The 12,842-nt window shown below is 53.4% G+C and overlaps 1 protein-coding gene across 2 annotated transcripts; it reads left to right on the top strand.

The window, feature by feature from the left end:
- Positions 1-2,475: 2,475 nt before the first annotated feature.
- Positions 2,476-11,867, top strand: LOC131814312 (eEF1A lysine and N-terminal methyltransferase-like). Of its 2 annotated transcripts, XM_059145047.1 has the most exons (6): positions 2,476-2,905; positions 4,299-5,058; positions 6,345-6,544; positions 8,275-8,470; positions 9,249-9,416; positions 11,738-11,867. In XM_059145047.1, exons 1-6 carry the CDS (start codon positions 2,753-2,755, stop codon positions 11,764-11,766), a joined length of 1,506 nt encoding a protein of 501 aa, XP_059001030.1. In that variant the 5' UTR covers positions 2,476-2,752; the 3' UTR covers positions 11,767-11,867. The 2 variants fall into 2 exon arrangements, with proteins under 2 accessions (XP_059001030.1, XP_059001029.1); XM_059145046.1 differs by lacking the exon at positions 11,738-11,867 and having other exon boundaries at positions 9,249-9,571.
- Positions 11,868-12,842: the final 975 nt, after the last annotated feature.

Here is a 12,842-nt window from a genome sequence, read left to right as displayed (position 1 = left end):
GCAGTCAAACCCCGAGAGCACTACGTTTCAAATGTATTTCAAAAGCCAGCATCTAACGCATATGTAAAGTATTTCTGCATCAGTGAGCCACACATTTTAGGAAACCTGCAGCAACTTTGGCTTAAACTTCTATGGTTGTTACTGCTTCCTTGGGCTCTAAGAAGGGAGCAGACACAGGCGACAATGGGTAAGTTACACATTCTCTTAGTCAGAAACATAGTGCAAATTATAACTGCATGTTTGAGGGTGTTAAATAAGGGGCCGGTGCCTGGTATGGCAGAAATCACTTCTTACGGTCTTCCCAATACCAGCCATTAACAGAAAGGACCATAGGGACAGAGGGAAAAGCAGGCGCCAATGGGTCCTGAAGACAGCTTCAGAGGGTGGAGTTCTTGGTTCTTACGTAGGTCATGCTGTTACTACTAGGACAAGTTCAGGTGTGTGGCATTTACCAAAACAGACAGATTATAGACACTTCCTGTCCCTCCTCAGGAAAGCCTTCTCTGGACACCTCCAGAGCAGACGAGGTCTGGGAGGTATGCCGCCCTTACAGAACCTTACACTTCTCCTTCACATCCTTTGCCACAACCTCATACAGATTGTTTTTGTGATTGTTGGATGGGTGTCTTCCACGGGACTGCCTTGCTTACCGCTGTACCCTTAGCTTTATCACAAAGATGGGTTCATCTTGGGCCATTTACATGTTTGAGGACTTGAGTAAATCCTCAGCGGAGAGGGCAGAGGCTGCGTTTTTGTGTTGGTCGTTTAAATGTTTTAACCTTGGTGTTGTGGAGCACTTCGAGCAAAGAGTGTCCTCAGCTCTCCATCAGCATTCTCTGGAAGGACCCATGTCTCACTCATGAGGAACTCTACATGATGACGTAGCAGAAGCCACCTCAGAGGCTCCTCCAGTTCCTTCCCAGAAAGGACACAACAGGAGCTCAGCAGGTGGGAGAGGAAAGTAGAGCTTCTTCGATGTCACGTGTACAGACCTCTTAAAGTCGTGCAGGGGGAACTAAATTCTTTGTGACTTTTCCCTTGTATTTTGGAAGAGCAGTTCTCCACGTGGGGTCCTGGGCCCAGCCCCGGCATCACGCAGAAGGTTGCTAGACACGCACATCCTTAGACCGCAGTAGAGACCCGATCCTTCAGAAACTCTGGCGGTGGGGCTCGGCGACCCGCTGGACTAGGTTCCAGGGGAGGGGCGCCCGGGGGGCTCAGCGGCTTCAGCATCCGACTCTGGTTTCCGCTCAGGTCAGGATCTGCGGGTGGGATCCTGCCTCCCACATGGGACCGTGATCGCACGTTCAGGGTCCGAGTGGGTTTCAGATTCTTTCTCCCTCCGCTGCGTCTCTCCCCAGCCACGGTCTCGCTCTCAAACACATACGCCCTCAAGAAAGAGAAAGTCTTCCAGGCCCTGCAGACGCACGTCTGAGTGAGACCTGCTCCCCGAAAGCCGAGTGCGCGTCCCCGTCGAGGATGAGCCCTCTGGGCTCCCTCCGCTGCCGAGGTCCGAGCAGCCGGGACCAGAGACGCTCATTCCCGCACGGGTGTCCTGCGGGGTCTGCGCGTCCCTCAGCCGCCGAGCGCCCCGAAGAGCCCGCGAGGCGCCCGTGGGCACGCGGGCCGGGCCGGGAGCGGCGTCAGCGCGGGAGGGGAAGACGAGCACCGGAAGCAGCGACCGTTCACCTCACAAGTCAGGTGCGCGGGAGCGGCCGCTGCGCGGTGCCAGCCGCAGGACAGCCTGAGGAGGCCGAGTGTCCGAAGAGTCTGGCACGTGCGTGCTGCGCTGCGGGGGAGCGGCGGCTGCGGAGGCCCCTCCGAATTCGCAGCTGCTGTTCCTCTGCTGAGCGTTCCCGTCAGCACACTAACGGCGGGATCCCGCATTCTAGAGCAGGACGAGCACGCTCAGGGCCGGCTTTCTCCAGAATAAACATCCACCACGCACGTCGAGGGGCGACACTAAGCGACGGCGGGGGCGAGGCCGAAGGTAACGCGGCCAGGACGGCTCTTCTGCTAAGCACGGGCTCTCCTCAGCCCTGGCCGCACGTCCGTCCGCTGGCTTTTCTGCTCTGGGGCCGCCTCCTGCCCGCGGCCTCCGCGGCCGGCGCGCCGCCCTTCGCGATGGAAGCGGCCAGGAGGCCCGCTGGGACAGAGCGCGAGCACCGCTGGCGGGAAGCCCGGGCGGGGTCCTCGGCGGAGGAGACGCTCAGAGCCGGGAAGGCTGCCCTCTCGCGGCGCTCGGACGCAATCCCGCCGACGCAGCCGCGGGGTGTCTTCCGCCCGGACTCGGGCCCGTGGCCCCGCCCCCGCTGCCGCGCGCGTATCCACGCTCGGAGCCGGCGCGGTAGGTGGCGAGCGTGTGTCGGCCAATGAGGCGCCAGAAGCGAAAGACTGGCCAATGATTCGCCGGGAGCGTCGGGCGGCCGGCCAATCGCGACGCCTGGCACCCGGATATGATTGCGCGTTCTGAAGGCCCGCGGTGAGCGAGTGTGAGGGGCTCGGCACGTGGGGCTGGGGCTGGTGCTGGGAGCCGGGAGCCGGGAGCGCGGGTGACCGTGGTTCGGGTTCCGTGTCCCGCGCGTGGGGCCTGCGTGTCCGCGTCACCCCTCTGGGTTCGAGCGGCGGCTCAGTCCGTGCGGGCCGAATTCCGACGCCGGGCGGCGGGCGCGGGCGCGTGTGCAGGCGCAGCCCATGGTCCCTCAGCGGGCGAGCCGGAGCGTGGCGGAGACGCGGCGCGGACGGTGACAGCATGAACCTCCTACCCAAGAGCTCCCGGGAGTTCGGCTCCGCGGAGTACTGGGAGAAGTTCTTCCAGCAGCGGGGGAAGCGGGCTTTCGAGTGGTACGGAAGCTACCTGGAGCTGTGCGGGGTGCTGCACAAGTACATGAAGCCCCGGGAGAAGGTGAGCGCGGCCGCGCGCCCGGCGTGCGCTCGGAGCGTGGGCGCCGAGCTCCGTCCCGCAGCCCGTGGCGGGAGGCGACGGGCCGCGGTTCACGGCGGCCGCCTGGGCCCGCGTCTCCGGACTCGGCGCGTCCCGCGGCTCAGAGGCAGCTCTGAAACGTCCTGTGCAAGGCTTCGGGGTGGGGGGCGACCTGCGGCCCCAGCCCCTCCCTGACTTAGTCATCGCCCGGGAAGAGGGACCGCAGTAGTGACCCTGGCTGTCGCCTCCCGGGGCCGTTTCCGTCACGGCGCACCGGTGTGGAGCCGGCGGTCGCCGTGGCTTTCCTGACGCCGAGTCCGCCGGCGGGGGCTGTGGCCGGTGTGGCGCTTCCGGCCTGCGCTGCGCCGGCGACCTGGAGCCGGAAGGCACGTCCCGGGGTGCCCGGGGCCAAGCTGAGCGCCGGGGGTGGGGGGCTCGGGGTCGATGAGGTGTGCTGGGTGGGGGGAGGGGGGGTGGCAGCGAAAGAAGGGCGGGAAGGTGACTGGTGGGGCGCGTGCGGAGTGCGGGGCTGTGCGGGTGCCGCGTGCGCTCCTCCCGCGGCTGGGATCTCGTCACGACTCCGCGGGGCTCCTGCACGGGCTGTCGGGGCAGCGGCGGCCCCGAGCGCCGGTGTCTCGCCGCAGGTCGTGTGCAGGGAGCGCTCCCGTGGGAGCTGAGACTCAGCCCCATCAGGGCAAGACTTGGGCTCTTCCCACCAGGCTTTTCCAGGGAGGGGACCCTGGGGCCGCATTTGGAGGGCTGGGTGCACGACTGCTGCGCAGAGAGGGGGCAGCAGCTTGTGTTTCAGGTTTGGCTTTAGGACAATAGCGGAATACAGGCCCGTGGGTGGCTCCGTCGACTCGGTGCTGGATTCTTGAGTTCAGCTCAGGTCTTGGTCTCTGGGTTGTGATTTCAAGTCCGGCCTTGGCCTCCGAGCTGGGGCTGGAGCCACCTTAAACCGAAGGAGTAAAGAATACCGTGAGGTGGACCCGAAGGCATGAGTGATTGAATATGGTTCTTCCACAACTGGGTTTTAATAGCCAAAGTAGAGGTGTGACCTGTCCGTGTTTGGATTCTGTGCCTTCCTATCACTTCTTGAGTAACTGATGGTTGCTTCACGGCGGACAACCAGGATTAGCTTGTTTGTGTAGAAAGCCCATTTTCCCATACCCTCCTTCGTGTGGCTGAATGTGGTTTCCACCGATGAGTTTCCCTAAGATGGAACCTGGAATCGCCTGGGAAATGGTGCTGTCTCCTAACAGTAGCATGTGCACCCCTGGAAACTTACCAGCCACGGGGAGATCTGATTCCTGAACGTATCTGCATGTCATTCCTCTGCCTTGACCACCTTCATCTTGTTGGTTTTTCCCCTCAGGTGCTGGTGATTGGGTGCGGGAACTCGGAGCTAAGTGAGCAGCTGTATGATGTGGGCTATTTGGATATAGTGAACATTGACATCAGTGAGGTGGTCATCAAGCAAATGAAGGAACGCAATGCCAGCCGACGGCCCCAGATGAGCTTCTTGAAGATGGACATGACACAGATGGAGTTTCCTGATGCTTCGTTCCAGGTGGTGTTGGACAAGGGCACCCTGGACGCTGTCCTGACAGACGAGGAGGAGAAGACCCTGCACCAAGTGGACAGGATGCTGGCTGAGGTTGGCCGTGTCCTGCAGGTGGGCGGTCGCTACCTCTGCATCTCCCTGGCTCAGGCTCACATCCTGAAGAAAGCAGTGGGTCACTTCTCTCGGGAGGGGTGGATGGTGAGGGTACACCAGGTGTCCAGCAGCCAGGACCGGGTACTGGATGCAGAGCCTCGGTTCTCTCTACCTGTCTTTGCCTTCATCGTGACCAAGTTCAGGCCAGTCCCTGGCTCTGCCCTTCAGATCTTTGAGCTGTGTGCTCAGGAGCAGGGCAAGCCTGTGCGGCTGGAGAGTGCCGAGCGGCTGGCTGAGGCGGTGCGTGAGCGGCAGCAGTATGCCTGGCTGTGCAGCCAGCTGTACCGCAAGGCCGGGCTGGGGAATGTATCTCTGGACTTGTGCGATGGGGACACGGGGGAGCCACGCTACACCCTCCACGTGGTGGACAACCCCACTGTGAAACCATCGCGGGACAATCATTTTGCCATTTTCATCAGTGAGTTGGGATTGCTCCCTCTCTTCCCTGGAGGGGCTGGCTTACAGGGGCTGGGGCTTTGGTGGATGGGTACGCCGTGGCTGGTTTATCTTGCAGGGGGTGGCACTTCAAGAAGTTAGACTCTCCCAGGCATGAGGGAGGGGGAGTAGCAGCTGTCCAGCTACCTGCTTAAGATTTGAGGCTTATTTCTTCACACCTTCCATTGCAAAGGCTTGGTAGAGTGTGAGAAAGGGTTTGGTAGGGAGGAGAGGGAGAGGCAACAGGGATAAATTTAGGTAAGCCTCACAGTGTAGCGAGTTACTTTGTACCACAGAGTCCTGGAAGCAGCAGAGTCAGCTCCATAGCCTGTGAGCTGCATGACTTGGGGAGAACTGCTGTACTTCTCTGCCAAACTCGGAGATAGTACAGAGTAGTAGCTAAACAAACCACTGTTGGGTTCCAGTTCTAGCTCAGTCCCTTCCTGGTGGTGTGACCCTGGACATTCCCTTTCTTTCTGTGCCTGAGTTTCCTCATCTATAAAGTGAGGTTGTTAACTGTCGTGTAGGTGTGAGAGGTGTAAAATCTCTTCGAGTGGTGCTCGCACATGGTAAGTGCTTGGAAAACAGAAGTGGTATTAGTGAAGGGTGTAAATAATACCAGATTTACCTCCGTAATGGTGAAAAGAAATAGGATGACGAAGTGCTTTCAAAAGTAGGAAATTCTAGACAAAGGCAAGTTGTTGAAATTATCACCCTGGTAATTTGCTGACAAGTCAGCTATTTTCCCAAGTATTCCATAATCCTGCCTGTCCACCTATGGGAACAAAGAGTGTAGTGGACACAAGCATGGGGTCTGGGGCTTGACTGCCTGGGTTTGAACCCCAGCTTCCCCATTTATGAATTGTGTGAATTTGGGCAAATAATTCTACTTCTGTGTCTCAATGTCCTCATTTATGAAATGGGAATAATAATACCACCTGTATCTTAGCCTGTTGTGAAGATTCAATTAGTTTCTGTTTGTACACTTCTTGGAATAATGCTTAGTGTGTAATAAGTGTTAGTATTATTGTTATTTTTCTTGGACTAGGTACCCTCCTCTCTCCCTCACATGGTCACGTGGGTCCTACCATGGGTCTGATGGCTGCTTTGCTCTGGGCATTGTGCACTAGGGAATTGACAGCCCTCAGTGGGTCATAGTTGGAAGGGATGCTAGGACTTCACTGGGGCTGACTCTGTGCCATGTAGGTTATATTGGTTGGGTCTTGAACACTCTTCCCTGGACTCTGTGTCACCAAGTGCTCTTTCCAGTCCCCCAGGGTCGTGAGACCGAGTGGCTCTTTGGCATGGAAGAGGGTCGGAAGCAGCTGGCGGCCAGTGCAGGCTTCAGGAGGCTGATCACAGTGGCCCTCCACCGGGGCCAGCGGTACGAAGGCATGGACAGCATCCAGGCCGAGCTGTCAGCCAGAGTCATGGAGTTGGCTCCTGCTGGGATGCCCGCCCAGCAGCAGGTAATAGAGCTCTGGCAGCAGCTTTCACGGATCTCTAGAGAAGTCATATTAGCAGCCACATAGGCATAGGGTGACTCGGAAGGAGCTAGGACGAGGGTCCGTGCCCCTGGCATATTCCTGGTGGGCAGGTCAACAGCTCAGAACTAAGTGGGCAGTACTTCAGTTCTCTTGACTCCAGGCAGTGAGAGGAGGGAGAAGGGTTGCTATGTGGGGCCTCTGCGACTCCACACAGAAACGAAATGCTCTCCACCTTCCAGGCTCTAGCTCTTTATACTGTGGGTTGTTCAGACTCTGTTTCTCCTTCCCCCCTTTTGTGTCTTTTGCTTCTTGGAACTATCATTATCTTGAGTGTAGAGTGAAAAAGAGGCAAAACAGCTCAGATTAGTTTTCAGGATATTAGCATTGCTGGCCTGGCATTTTCCTGGGAAGGAAACCGGGTTTTTGCTCGGACAGGGTCATTGATAGCTGAGTACCTTACAGGTGCTTTAGCCATGGCAGGTAGGAAAGCCAAGTTCCTTAGGGGCATGTTGCTGTGGTAGCAGATGTGGAAAGATAAACCTAGACTCCCTAGTTCTAGCCTGTGGTTCTGCCCACTACACTGTCTTGTGTTTGCAGATGAATGTGTGTTTGATTGGGGTTGGTGTCCCTCAAAGAGATGGAGATCTTGTGGGGAGTGCCGGTGTCTCTGCAAAGCCAGGGGTCCCTGGTGATTATTAATACTCTTGGAGGTCTTTAAAAGAAATGGAAGTAAAGATTGAGAAGGGAAATGGAAAAGTCTAGAGGGAAAATGTATTTTTCTCCTAAATTTTTCTCTTGTTAAGAAAAATGGGGAAAGGGGTGCCTGGGTGGCTCAGTGGGTTAAAGCCTCTGCCTTCGGCTCAGGTCATGATCCCGGAGTCCTGGGATCGAGCCCCGCATTGGGCTCTCTGCTCATCAGGGGGCCTGCTTCCCTCTCTCTCTCTCTCTCTCTCTCTCTCTCTCTCTCTGTCTGCCTCTCTGCCTACTTGTGATCTCTGTCAAATAAATAAATAAAATCTTAAAAAAAAAAAAAAAAGAAAAGAAAAATGAGGGAAAAGATGAGAATAATTGCAGGGAGAGAGTTCGCCAAACTTAGAATGCTTGGTCTCTCTCTGGATTTGTTCTCAGATTTCCTTCTCTCATAGTTATAGTTCCCTGCGGAAGGTTCCCTCTAGGTTTTATGGAAAGTCCTTTGAACATTCCTAAGGAGAAACTCATGTTTTTCTGAGGGAGAAACCTTGCATTTTAATGAGGGTTTAGGGGTTTCCAAAGAGTGAATTAAACCTTTTGTGATCTCTTGAAAGGCCCCAGGAAAGTTCCTTTCTTTTTTCTTTTTTTTTAAATGCAGCTTACTTAGTTTTTTTTTAAGATTTTATTTATTTATTTGATAGAGATCACAAGTAGGCGGAGAGGAGGCAGGCAGAGAGAGAGAGAGAAAGGAGGAGGAAGCAGGCTCCCCACTGAGCAGAGAACCCGATGTGGGGCTCGATCCCAGGACTCCGGGATCGTGACCTGAGCTGAAGGCAGAGGCTTAACCCACTGAGCCACCCAGGCGCCCCTCAGGAAAGTTTCTTATTAGAATGGCAAATCTTGGAAGTTCTTGGTGTCCTGAACCTTGGTATGGGGATTCCTCATACACAAACAAAGGGAAAAGATGATCATTTCTCATGTTTCTTAATTGATATTTGACCACATCTCTGTTATATCTTCAGGTGCCCTTTCTGTCTGTGGGTGGGGACATCGGGGTCCGGACCGTTCAGCACCAAGGCTGCAGTCCCTTGAGTGGCAGCTACGTGGTCGAGGATGTGCAGGGGGATGACAAGCACTACTTCCGGCGGCTCATCTTCCTCAGCAACAGGAATGTGGTGCAGTCTGAAGCCAGGTTGCTGAAGGATGTGTCTCACAGAGGTGAGGTGTCATCCGCACACTGGTGGAACCCAAGTGGACATGGCCTGGACTTTCCGTTCAGGGTGGTCAGACCGACCTGGGTACCTGTGATCAGAGGCACACAGCTCTGTGAGTTTTCCTGTTACCATCTGGGCTCTGCTGTAAACGGCAGTAAACAGAATGTTCTTGAGCGAAGTCCGGGTCTCAGATGATAAGGGGCTGGGGTGGTGCTTTACCACACAGATGTGGTTATCACTTTAATGCCTTCAGTTTGGAGGCCATCTGCTTTGTACGGGGCTCTATATGCGTCTGTATTATATTAATTCAGTAAACTTCTGTGAGGTGAGCCCCCACCTCTTCCATACTGCCGGCCTCTGCAACAGGTTTCAGAAGGGCTTTGGAGTTGGCGGGTACCTCACAGGTCGCCTAGTCTGGTGCTGTTTAGTAGAACTCTCTGCATTGGAGGGAATGTTTAATGTCCGCTTAGCCGCCCAATACGGTAACCATTGGCCTTGCGAGCACATGGAATGTGGCTGCTGCAAGGAAGACGCTGAAACGTCAACGTTTTCAAGTTGTAACTTCTGTGCAGTGGCCACAGGTGGCTAGTGGCCATGGTATTGGCCAGTGTAGATCTAGGCCATGTCCTCTAGGATCCTTTCCATTTCCTTAAAGTAGGCTCCGGGGGCGTGGGCTCTTGAGTCGGGTCGGCCTCGCTGCAGCACAGTGCTGCTGGTACGGCTTGCTTTCCCAGGACTAGCGTGCTCAGCATAGGACCTCGTCATCTCTGTTTCTCATTTAGCCCAGAAGAAACGGAAGAAGGACAGGAAGAAGCCGCGGGCTGATGACACTCCAGAGGACCTCCCTGCAGCCCCAGGGCGGCCCGTTGACAAGACTTACCTGTGCTGTGAGCACCACAAAGCAATGATTGCTGGCCTTGCCCTGCTCAGAAACCCGGAGCTGCTCCTAGGTGAGGGGGACTCCGGTGCCCTCCACAGGCGGGGGTGTGGACGATTACAGCTGTCTTGTGGGAGCACAGCATTGACAGACCAACAAATCCACATAGATCCGTAGTTTTCTCCTTCCCAGTGTTCTTCTAAGTTAATAAATGGCCAGTAGCTCTTCCCTCAGACTCCGATTGTAATCGCAAAATGACTGCATGTGTGGGTGTCTAACTTTTTTCTTTTTTACTCATTTAAAATATTGAAGTATAAAAGGTATTCAGTGAGCTACATAAAGTACACAGATTTTAAGCTGTTCAATTTATTGAGTGTTTGCTTGTGTCTACCCATGTAACCAGATGGAACATTTAAAAATCATGACTCCAGAAATTCCTGTGCACTTGGGAAGAATTTCTGGCTTTCAGTACTGCATTATTTGAGCACCAGATGCAATTCGAATTTCTACTTAAAAAAAAAAAATCTATGTTATCGGTAGAACAGTCATAACTTTTATTACTAATAATAGGTGTGGATCTGAACACAGTAGCAAAAATGTTCACTTTTCTATCTATGAAGTGTATCTAAGTCTATCAGAGCTTCACAGGTTACCTCTCTGAGGCTGGGGCCAGTGTGGGGACTCAGGCCCAACGTAGCTAGTACGTGGGAAATCTTTGACACTGCTCAAGGCTCATGGCAGGCGCTCAGTCTGTGATGTGTTGCCATCATTACTGCCTGTCAGTCAGTTCTGAAGAGCCCGGCAATCGTCTCTAACAAGCACCTTCCAGGTTGTTAGAGGGCTCAGTGCTACAGATGTGAGCAGTGGTTGTCCTTGGACTTTGCTGCTCTCTAAGAAACCAAAATGAGATCTGTGCCATGCCCGGTAATGGGCATGCAGTAGTCCTAAGTCAGTATTTATTAATTATTGAATAACCATTATCGTGGTCTCAAAGTTCACTGCAAGTCAATAGCATTGCAGGTTACTCCTGTAAAAACTGTTTCCGTTAGAGCAAGGGGCACATCTGACACATCATCTGTTCTTTCTCACCCAGTTAAGAAGATATTTTTTCTTGAGCCAGTGGTCTGCACAAAAGATTCACTATAGCCGTGATTCAGTTTTGAAAAGGACAGACAACTTTATTGTTTATTACAGGAATAGAAGTGTAATCTGCACATAGATGAAAATAGTAGTAGACAGTAAATGAGAATAAGGCTCTAGGCGTCAAATCAGGTATTTACAACATCTAACCTGATCAGCTGGGGAAGCCCCGTGGTAAACAGCCAGGCGGGAGTCCTGACTGAGAGGCTTGGGGGGGAGCGTCCTCCCCTCAGGTGAGACTTGTACCTGACCATCCCCATAACGGCCACATTTATAGGCATATGACAGGGTTTGAAGTTAAACTTTTGTTCACCTACATGCAGTTTGGCACCAGCTACATTTCCATGTTATCATGATCCTATATTTTCAAGGAGCCTGGCCCGTGTGTGTCTGCCTCCTCTCCCTGATTCCATTCCTGGGGACCAGCCCAGCCTGGAGCAGGAGCGGATGTGAGACAAGATTTGTAGCTCTAGGCGTCAAGAACAGAAGGGCCAGTTCTGACCCAGAGGCCAGGTATTACATTTTAAACAATTAGATTCCCAAGGTTATTCACACAGCACTGGTCTCACAAACAACATTCCTTAGTCTGCCTGTGTACGTGCAGGTCCAGGTGGTCGGTATGGGAGACAAATCATAAAAATATTTTTCTATACAGAATAGTCAGCTATTGTTCAAGTACTAGAAAAGATACACTAACATTAATTTGAGAATATTTTCTCCTACAGCCATTTGCTGGGTCAGCCCTTAAAGGCTTAGGCAGTTCCTTGCCTACATCAGTAGTTCTTATATTTAGAATTACCCGGGAGTTTAAGAAAAAAATACCCGAGGCTTCCTATCTCCCCTCCCACCTGTTCCTTCCTACACCAGGGTTTTTGACCCTGAAATACTGAAGTATTTCAAACATTCCGAGGTGACCCTAGTGTTCTGCTAGGACTGAAAATTACTGGTTTGGATGCTAGCAATGTAGTAGCAATGATGCTAGTGTGGAGCCCATGAATATGTGTGCTTATGGAAGGTGCTTTTAAATGTGGAGGAAAAGATCAGGTCAGACCCTGGCTGTCACGTGGGGTGCTCACAGCAGAACCCTGAGTGACAGTAGCTCCCCTGGACAGTGACGTCTGTGCCCTTACAGACAAGCCACGACCTCTGTGTCATCCTGACATAGCCCCCTGCGGCCACCACGGGTCACAGGACACGTATGGTGCAGGAACATAGATGGTGTTAGACAAAGACTTGATTGCTTCTCTTTCCCAGCTCGGCCACTACAATGTCGTCATGTTTGATGTCGACAGCAAGGACCCAACACTGGGAATGAGTTGCCCACCACCAGCTTTTGTGGACCAGCCTTTCCTGCAAAAGGTCAAAAGCATCTTGACTCCTGAAGGTAGGAAGTACAAAAGGTTGCGGCGGGAGGTGGGATGGAGCCTTTAAAAATTGTTTTCTTTTTAAAAAAAAAAAAAAAAAAAAATTGTTTTCTTTTTAACGAAAAGTGTGCATAAGTGTGTAGCTCGATGAATTTCCCCGAAGTGAACACATCCGTGTACTCTGAAAACACAGAACACTTGCAGCCCACCAGAGGGTCCACCCCTCACCTCCTCCTGTAACTCCTCCTCTCCAGGGGAACCCCATCCTAACTTCAGTCGGTACTGCTTAGTTTTGCCCATTTTTGTTCTTTGTGTAAATGCAATCTTACAGAATATATTCCTTTTGTGTTTTTCTCTTTCATTAACATGATCTTTGTTTCATCCATAGTGTGTACATTGTTCCTTTATACTGTGGTTTAGTATGCACTGTGTGACTATACCGTATTCATTTCCCCATTCTGTTGTTGGTATTTGGATTGTTTCCTATTTGGACTTTTATACGTAGTCCCTGCCCTGGTGATAAAGTCCAGACTCCTCCATCTCTGCCCCCAAAAGGAACCTGTGCATTTGTAAAGATCGGTGCTTGCCATAAGCATGAGACGTGCCTCCCAGCCACCAAGAGCCTGCACCAGTGACCTGGTGTCACCAGACACTGGCCTTGATACAGGTCCCTTCTCCTCTAACTTCCTCAGGTGGCCCAGGTACAGTCTGCTTCCAGGTAGCCTGCACCTGGGGCCCTCCAGGCCTGGGGAGTTCTGGTTGGTCCCAGTGTACCTGCCAAGCCTCCAGTCCTATGGAGCCCACCAGCCCCTAGCAAACCTCTTTCAGGGTGCTACTTTCTTTGGACAGCAGTCAGTCCCCTTTCAGACCGGCTGCCAGCGGGCGTGAGCTTACCAGTAACGAGGGCTCCAGTATGTCTTGTTGAGCACCACCCCAGGTGGCCACCTGACAGTCCGGACACCCTCCAGCTTTCCCTTCAGGGCGACGGTGCGTGC

Source organism: Mustela lutreola, chromosome 14, assembly GCF_030435805.1.
Source record: "Mustela lutreola isolate mMusLut2 chromosome 14, mMusLut2.pri, whole genome shotgun sequence".
NCBI classification, from domain to species: Eukaryota; Metazoa; Chordata; class Mammalia; order Carnivora; family Mustelidae; genus Mustela; species Mustela lutreola.
The sequence above is the reverse complement of the archived record's forward strand: the minus strand, read 5'-3'. Positions and strand labels throughout refer to the sequence as shown.

Bases quoted from the DNA above. Each gene is read 5' to 3' on its own strand.
- LOC131814312 (XM_059145046.1), top strand. From the start codon at position 2,753: ATGAACCTCCTACCCAAGAGCTCCCGGGAGTTCGGCTCCGCGGAGTAC. The intron at 2,906-4,298 runs GTGAGCGCGGCC...TTTTCCCCTCAG, and splicing joins ACATGAAGCCCCGGGAGAAG to GTGCTGGTGATTGGGTGCGG. The intron at 8,471-9,248 runs GTGAGGTGTCAT...TTTCTCATTTAG, and splicing joins GAAGGATGTGTCTCACAGAG to CCCAGAAGAAACGGAAGAAG.